A 9,777-nucleotide genomic window follows, 5' to 3' on the forward strand; every position below is an offset into this window, starting at 1 on the left:
TTCTCTTTTCGTCAAAGAAATAATTTACCTATTATATTTTACAATACCATAAGAGCAATTTACACATTTAAAATTATTTAATTTTGCATTTATTTCTCGCAAGGATAAATTTTTTTGTTTAAAGATTATTGAAAAACAAAATAGTCTTTGAACTATAACGTCTAATACATAACATATATTACTTTACTCCAGAACATGAAAGTTTCTATCTCTGACACAGGTAAAGTGAGAAAGAAAGCTCATCAAAACTTCTCTCGTCAAACAAAGAACTTCAGTCTGAGGAAAATCGCACTCCGTCAGTTTTGATTGTTCTGACTTATGGAGTGTTTCTTTTTTTTTTTTTTTTTTTTTTTTTTTTTTTTTTTTTTTTTTTTTTTTTTCAGTAATGCTCCGCTAGCTATATATAGACATGAGGTCTGGAAAGAAACACTTCCTTTTAAAATAGGCATAAATAGAAAAGAAACCAATACCAAATGATTTGTGTATTTATATTAGAGCAATGAAACGATCATGAAAAACAGGCATTGCCCGGGCTCTACGCAGAGTGAAGGTGCTTCGTTTAGATGGATAGCGGTAGTTTATTCTAAGTCTCAGGTAGATAGTCATTTTCCCCTTATTTCCCTTTAACGTGAACTGCGCAAGATTTTACCGAGCTCAAATAAAACTGGAAAAACACTGTAGAACTAACCCGGCGCCATATAATGGTTTTAGTAACAATTGGTTTCTTTGTTATCGGTTACGACGTTTTCCGGAAATGAGCTTTCGGATAATCGTAGTCCACTTTGGCCGATTTTTCACTGTTTTCAGCGTTCATTCGATTTCAACGAAATATTTGCGAAAATACGATACAGCACACTCTTAAAATCTGTTTTAAGAGGTTTTAAACTATTCTATAAAGTTATATTCTATTCTAAACAGTAAACGAACACGTCGCCATCTAACGGTTTTAATAAGAATTTACAGTGGGAAAGCAACAATGGCGACGTGAACTTAATACGGGATTTCAAAATTGAAACTCTGGGGAAATATTGGTATTTATTTCTGGGAAAAAAGCAATTATAATTCCCATGCTTACCGTTTACAACTCTTTGCTAGCGGGAACGCAACAATGGCGACTTGAAGGGGAGATGGGTGACTTGAGTCCAACTTTCTAATATAAACGCTCTGAATGTGATCCTGTTGCGGTGGTATACCCATTCGCATATAATCACAGTATACTATATTTTTCCTAAAACCTCTATGTGAAACTATTTTTATTGCTAGCACTTGCATAAGTAAGTAACTTGTCATATTTATCAAGTAACGATATCTAAAAAACAAAATCAAGAAGTTTACATTAAATTTAAAAGTTCTAAATTAACGTCATGCAAAATACCGAGCAAATTCTTGTTTATTTTCTGTACCTTTTTCACCAGTTTAAGAGAAACACTTTTTTAAAAATACTTCTCTATACAGTGTTATCTCTTTACAACTATTTCAAGATCAAAATACTTTGCAAATAATTTTCTCACCAATTAAGTATTATTATCTTAATTAGTTTAAAAAACAATCGCATAAATAAATATAAAACATGAATTAATTTTTAGATACTGTATATATTTTGCGATTTAGAATCTGGAAGTTTTACTACGATCATAATTTATTGTAGAATTGAAATTTAAATTATATTTTCATTAAATCGTGACGCATTTCTAAATATTCACTTCATTGATTAGCAGCTTCTGATTTCAACTTAACTATAAAATCTTTTAGTTTTTAAAACATATTTTTAAGTTTACTGAACAAAAATCTGATTCTAAGTATTAAGTCGTATTAGCTGTTTCAATAAATCTATATTAGGTCGATTTTCTTTGTCGAATAGCATAAAAATAATTAGTTTTGTGTTATTCGAATTACCATTCGCACAAAAATGAAAGCTCTTATACCTAAGAAAATCTATCATGTACAAACAAACAATTTCGGTTAAGTAATTAAAATCTTCATCATTGTTTATTTTACAAAACGTTAATTAATAGCACGTTTTTAACTAACGTTACAATCGCCTAAAATAATTACTATAAAAATGGGAGAGTATGTAATGATTTTATTGAATCCAGCTAATGTAATTTCACGAGTCGAGCTAGTAATTAATACTACTTGAATTGAATCTGCATTTAATTGCTTTTAATTCGCTTAGTTTGTCAGGTAATAGCAGAGTAAATTTGGAAAAAAAGAAATATTATCTTACGCTATGCTAAATGACAACATACTGCAGAGTGGTTGATAAAAATATTTTAATTCAAGCAGTAGCACATATTTCTTTTAAATTACTTGAGATTATGATTAAATTCATAAGAAAAATATATTTCATTTTGCTGAGTGGTTATATCGCTAATTTTTCTGATTAAATGTGAAACATGAATACTTTACGCTTTTCAGAGTGACAACACAAAGCTTTTAAATCGCTGTATTTTTTAAATCTAAAGTCGAAATACGAAAATAAATAAATAAAAAAATTCGCACGAAATAAGAAATAAATTTTTAAAAATTTCTAAATTCGGAGTTCGAGATGCGCTATTCGGAGGGTTTGCATATGTTCAAAATACGGTGGCTATGGTTGCCGCCATTTTTCCGCAATCCGAGGAACATATATGTACATATACTTATGCAGATTCTTCATTATTTAATAATATGGACATACGGGAGCTACGCTGAATTTAGATAATTGGCTTTTGAGAGAACAAATTATGATTAAAGACATCAGTTTGTTTTATTTCTGTAAAAATATCAAGTTTTTGCAGCATAAAACAATATAAATGTGTAGGCGTTTGTAACTGGCTAGTCGAGGTACATGCTGAAGGCATCGGAGCCTGCAGCCGGAAAGAAGCCGGGAAATGCTCGGGGAAATTCCGGTGGTTGAAGGCAGAGTTTTACGTCAGTCCTGGGGAGACACACATTCTATAGTTCCCTCAGGGGTACTTTGGAAATGATTGGTAAATGAAAGCCTGTACCTCGTAATAGCAAGATAATCAATGTAAAATTTCGTCTCATCATACCAGATCGGTTCACTACCGATTATTATCAGCAGTCACAATCTAACATATGGTTAAGAAAGTCATTAAATAAAACTATTATTACAGACAAGCGGCTTATGCGGTCAACCACCTAGACTATATACATCTATTAAGAAAAGGAAATATATGGAATGATTTTAATAAATTCAGCTAGCGTAATTTCAATAAGTATTTCATACTTCTCATTATTTAAATGCATTTTTATTTAAATCATTCGCAGAATAAGTTAGAAAAATATTATTAAGAGCTGTGTTTATGCTTTTAAATCGCTTAATCTGTTCGTATATACCAGACAGGTAAAATCTGAAGGTTTAATATCTTCTGTATTACTGAATGGCAATACCCTGCGTGTTGAAGATAAAAATATTTTATTTCAAGCAGCGGCAATAAGTTTCATTTAAATCATTGAGTGTAATCAAAAATTCATTAAATTCATACAAAATATGAAATAAACAAATAAATAAAATTATAAATTCAAAATTCTGGCTTTTAGGGTCATATGCCTGGGTAAAGGACTACGTATGCTCAAAAAAGGCAACGTCGATTTTTCACAATGCGAGAAACTTACACGCGTACAGATTCTTTATTATTTAATAAAAGAAATTTAAGAATTGTCAAATAATTTCTTTCCCGACGTGACTTATACTAATGCTTCCAGTAAAAACTATCATCACTTGTATTTATCACAGTATATTAGCAAGTTTATAGATAGTTAATGGAAATTATAAATGTTATAAATAATGTATATAAAACAAATATTATAAATACTGTTAATGCTGTTTACAAATTTCCTGCTTATCCCGTATACCAGTTTCCTCTCATTACGTGAAAAAACTCTTTCAAGGGGGAAAAAATATAAATTTATATCTAAATTTGTACTTTGATTAACAGCATATATAAAAACATGTTAATATGCCAGAGAATTAATTCATCCCAGAAAAGTCAACTAACTATAAAATATTTCGGAAAGAGAAATGTTGTGTGGTTGTTTTCTTGGTTATTAAAAGCTGCATGCAGAAAAACATGTTTTACAGTAAAGGCAATGCTCGCAATTTCAATGTGACCGCGCTTGGTCGTATGTTAAGGAGACAAATTTTATCGTTTGAATTTCTAGCATGTATTTTTAATCAAAGCTTCAAGAACATGAGCAATTTAAAAAAATGGCACTAGGAAATTAATGCACATTTTTGAAAATTTGCCTTGTGGTTTTATGTTAGTATTTTATTTGTTTATTTACTTATTTTTCAGAATCAGGTAACATTTAAATAGGAGAAAAGAAAATGTTTTACGACAATTTATTTTATAGTAGATACAAAAGAAAAAAAAGGCTATTTATTTTCAAAATATTTAACCTCTTATTTTAATTACTGCTACTTCTATTAATGCATCTAACTTAACGTAAATTATTTCTAGGTAACACATAAAAAGGCGAAAATTTAAATTATTTAAAACACTTATTTTACGAAAATTCATGTTGAAATATTAAATTCAAAATTCGTTCCCTTATAAAAATTTCTTTGATATAAAAGTGTTAAAAATCATATTTATAGTAAGGTATTTAAATATGTTTATAATAAGTCCTCGAGTGTTTATATAGGATGTGCTCCGTTACTATTATTTTAGGTTTAGGGTAAGAAACTGTATTTAAGACAGCAGTCAAAATATTTTAATATAAAATTGTGCTCTTTTTATCCGGACTGCCTTTATTCTTGCTTGATTGTTTTTTCCATTCCAAGTAAAATTAAGCTCGCTTTTAATGATTTCTTTCACAACAAGCGCATCAAAATGCTCTACACTCTTCTAAATTATAAAAAAGCCATTAAATTAAATTTAAATTTTTACCCCAATAAAAATGATTCATTTTCTAAAACCTCATTAAAGAAGATTATGAATTTATTCTAAAAGCCTATTGTGAATAAAATTCATTTCATTATTTCATTTTATTAAAAATAATAGAAATCTTTTTAATTAATAATGATTTCTTTGTTTAAATTTAACAAAATTGTATTTTGTAGTTTAATTTACGAATACAGAAATGATAAATTTCTGGTTTCTTAATAGTATTTGTGCACTTTAATTCTTGTCTCATTTACTAGTTTCAGCCTGAGATTGTTAATGCGTAATCCGTTGTTATGCATGGCAAAATATACTAATGCATTAACAATGAGATATAGGAATGGCTAAAATTGTAGCGAGTTTATTTTATCATGGTTCAAAAAACTGAAATTTTAATTAAAATTTTCAAAATTTAGAATTCCCATATTAATTTGGTGAAAATTTAAAATCAGTAATGGAAGACGTAGACTGTTAATTAAAAAATAATTTGCCAAGATTTGCTTAAACTTGATTTATATTTCTTTGGCAAATGAATGGCTTAAGAAAAGGAAAGGTAATGGAAGATAACACTTTAGAAATCGATTGTATTTAATCAACTAAATAAATGTAAAAATTCATTTAAATTTTTTTTTTCATTATTAGGTTACAGGCACGTTCTACTAAACCACATACAGTATTTGGAACAAAAAATTCTAAGACGTTACTACCAATCCAAATGTTTACGTCGTAAAGAAAATGTGTTCATTCGAGAAATTGCAAAATTAAAGTTTGAGTAGTAAAAGTTTGATATGAATAAAGTCGCTAGAATTGTTTCCAATGAAATTTAATATGTTTCAACATCACGTTAAACTCGATCAGACGTATTCTTTACTTACACTAAAATTTAATTCCAAAATCAAGATTTCGAAAGGGAAACATGATTTTAATTTTTAAAAAAAGGACTTAATATTCATTTTATTATTATGTCCTCCCACAGGAGTATACACTAAATTATATATATATATATATAGTGGGGAAAAAAACCCAATAAATATAAATTTATAAAACTAACTTCAAATGACGGAAAAGAATAAAGATTAAAAAAATATTAGTCCGTTAATATTAAAGTCATGAATCACTTTCGTAAACAATTTAAATAAAGTAAAAAGGTATGAAATATTAATGAAAAAATAGAATACTAATAATTATATAGATTGGTATAAACACGCTCTCATCCTTTCCTTAATATTACACATATAAAACTATTTTACTACCTTACACACACACACACACACACACATATACATATATATATATATATATATATATATATATATATTCGTAACAACGAATTTCCTTTAAATAAAAACATATCTAACGAGATAAGATATACAAGTCTGTTTGTCACGGAAAATGTTTATTGTAAAATTAGAAATAACCATATACCTCAAGCAAAAATTTCAATTTCCTAATTTTATAGATACAGAAAAAGTTCTGTGTTCTGAAAAATAACTGCGATTCCGAGAAAAATACACTTTTTGATTAATTCCGTAAAAATGACTACAAATATATGATTTTCTGTATTCGCTATTATCACCATTAAAGTCAAGTAAGCAATACCCTTAGAACTGGTTCCAAATATAAGTGGTCCATTAAGGTACTAACGGAACTTAAGCGCAAGAAATGCAAATATTTTCTGAACATTAGCTAAAAATAATCCTAAAATACTTTTCATTAGATTAAAACTCGCAATGATGCATGTAATGCGAATAAAAAGTACTTTTTAATTGATATTAAAATATTAATATATCAATAAAACTTAAGTATTTCATATGTATCTTAATAAATGTACAGTGAAACCATTTGAAGTGCAATGAAACTGAAGTGAATAAATGAAATATATGTAATATTCTTTCTTCACGTCTCTATTCGCTTCTGAATGTGTTTATTTCTGAGATTCTACTATAATTACAAAAATCATAATTCCGTATTTGATTTAAAATCAGTAATCGAGTCTCATAAACTTAACGCTAGTTTAAATTTCAAAAAGAAATCTGGAATCGATTTGCAACGTGATTCAAGGAAATAACATTTTAAAAATATGTTTTCTTTCATTCCGTTCTCAATATTTTGCTTAAAAAATATTAAAAAAATAACGCACCATTTCAACTAAAATTATATCATTTGAGATTTAGCAATAATTTTTTTAACAAAAATAGCTTTGTGCTTTTTGTATAACATGAAGGGAATTTCTCACATTATTTTTTACATACATAAAAACAAAGATACTAAAATACTTACTTTCGATAGACATATCAAAGTATTCAATCACGATCTGAGTATTACTCAACTTAATACAGGGGAACTTGAGATAATCCAGTTCCAATAAATACAAAACCATTTTTCAAATTTATATTTGCTTTCATCAGATATCTTGGAAACTAATTTGCATAATACGAGATAAAGCAAGCATAGAAACAAACAATGTAAGGTGACAAGTAATACACACATTATTATATTACTTATTAGAATAATGCTAATAAGTGATATAAATATAAGTATAGTTCCATATACTTTGATTCGTTTTATTTAAATTGTTCATCTGCCTCCCATCCATTTCCAAATAACGTAAACAAAACTTATGTATCGCAGCGCATAAAGAAAAATTAAAATCCTCTGCTATGATCACTATGTCACACGCAGATTTCAAGTAAATCGCGGTCACACGCTGAAATAAAATTTGCAAGACTAATTAAAAGATGTAGTTAAAATGAATGGGGAAATACAAATCGCACTTTGATCTTGATATTGTAGAAGAAATGCTTCTTTCTTTCGTACTCTTCATGAACTATTTGTATTGTTTTCAACGAAGTAGTTAAGTTATGTAACCAGTGAATTAAATACTTATATTTGTTTATTAGCGTAATATGGCATTTCATTTAATAGTTACTTATATAAAATGTATTAAGACAAATAAAACATAGGTATTTATATACACCTATAAACAGACATGAAGAATTGATCATGCTACAACTAACTGAAACATCTACTTTAGTCTTAGAATACATTTCATTAAGTTAGTTTTAGAAAACAATGAAGATCTACCTAAGATACCTGTAGCAATGAACTATATTTCAGATATAACTGCGTTTAAAGGAATGTTTTTGTTAATATATCCGATTAACCAGCCTATCAGCCTAAAATATCTGCAATGAAGATAAGAAAATGGACTTACTCCCTGGGTTTACCGAATATTCTTCAAGTTAATTTCCTTTGTTATGTCAATTAATATGCGAAATCGTCATAAGACCACATAACGCAGCCGTCTAAAAGTTGCAAACCAATCCAAGCTTCAAGAATTTTCCCGGAATAGAGGATAAACAGCCCGAAACTTCGGAAAAAAATTTCTTGCAGACTGGGCGATTGAGACTTTATTCCTTAAATTGTGTGTTCATGATTTTCCGACAGATGAAGTGACATTGGTGCCGGACACTCTTCGAGATCTCTGTCACCAGGACACTTTTCAACTGGGCTGCGGCTGAGCATATTTGATCCCTACTCCAATGGGAAGCGCGGGCTGAAGATTAAAAAAGCAAAGAAGAATTTGGGACGTAAGTCAAGGGAAAACCCGCTAGTCATGCACTTTTAATTCTGAAATATCGGGACAGGCTAAACGATAATTGCAGGCGCGTTGAAACAATCGCACGCACTCAATCATTTCGACCGAGTGGTGCCCGAGCTTCTTTCGCTATTGCCCCTTCCCTCCCCTTCCAGTGTTGTTTGGTCTCTTTTCCAATAGATCGCTAATTTGATCAAGTCCCGCAGTAATAAGCAAGTTCAATTTGGCTAAGTGCATGCAAGCCGCTAGATATCTGAGGGGGTGCGGGGGCGAGGGGGTTATGGCGGCGGGCCTAAAGTTAATTACAGCTTGCTGGAGAGAGCGAGAGAGGAAAAAATCGAGCAGTTTACAACCGGACGGGTAGAAAAGAGGGTGCAAAGCAAACCTTCTAAAGCCTTGTTCCGGGCCAGCAGGGCCAGCAGGAGGTCCGCGTTGGGTGGGTTGCCGTCGGCGCTGACCATAGTGGACATGCCCGCCGGCCACGCGCTCCGGCCGATGGTGATGATGATGATGGTTGGTAGGACCTTCCAAAAACACAACAACTCCTTCCTTCCTCAGACGCGCTTTAATTTGGATAAGTGCGCGCCGCGCTCGCCAATAAAAAGGGATGTGTCACCGGCTGGGAGAGGGACACTTCTTCAAAAATTTTGGCGGCGGGGGGTTGACGTGGGAGAGGGTGGGGGGGGAAGAAGAGCGGGTCGGCGCGCGCTGGCGACTCCACGCCCTGATTACTTATGCAGGCGGTGGCTCCGCCCCTGCTTTTGCTACACAGCCAGTGGTAAGGCGCCGTGGCACCTGTCAACGCCCGCACCTGAGACGCATATGGCGGCCGCCATGGAGCGGATTTATAAGGAAGGAAGTGGTGGAGACGTCTGCCGAGATATTCGCTCCAGAAGTGGAACGATTCACTTCGAGGTTTGGCATTTTCTTCGAAACAAATAAAAGGAAGATTCAGCTTTTAGACAAAGCATGGGATTTTGGTAAAAGAATACCTGCATGTTTAGTTTTCGGGTACGTTCGCTACAGCGGAAATATTAGGCTTTACTGCTGAGAGACTTTTTGAAAAGTTTTTATCAGTTTGAAATATAATTCATAATTTTAAAATGAAACAGCAATTTTTCTGAAATCGAGCCAAAATAAGGTAGTTCAGAGTAAGTAGAAAATTAAAGGATTAGACATAGTTAAATCTGTGTTCTAATCGCCCTTTCTCAATGAGTAAAGTGTATTTATCTCTTTTTTCATCTTCTACTTTTCCTGGTGTACTTAATAATTCATCACTCTGGTCAGATC

At 31.2% G+C, this 9,777-nt stretch overlaps 1 protein-coding gene across 1 annotated transcript in view; it reads right to left on the reverse strand.

Moving 5' to 3' along the window:
• LOC118195467 (LIM/homeobox protein Lhx3-like) overlaps positions 1 to 9,074 on the reverse strand; it is a 259,960-nt gene extending 250,886 nt beyond the window's left edge. The window contains exon 1 of the mRNA XM_085818097.1: positions 8,873 to 9,074. Within this exon, the coding sequence (XP_085674223.1) occupies positions 8,873 to 8,957 (85 nt within the window). The 5' untranslated portion in view covers positions 8,958 to 9,074. The remainder of the gene's footprint in view (positions 1 to 8,872) is intronic.
• Between the last annotated feature and the right edge of the window lie 703 nt (positions 9,075 to 9,777).

This window comes from Stegodyphus dumicola, chromosome 1, assembly GCF_044657685.1.
Source record: "Stegodyphus dumicola isolate Sdum_Otavi_A_Nest chromosome 1, ASM4465768v1".
NCBI lineage: Eukaryota > Metazoa > Arthropoda > Arachnida > Araneae > Eresidae > Stegodyphus > Stegodyphus dumicola.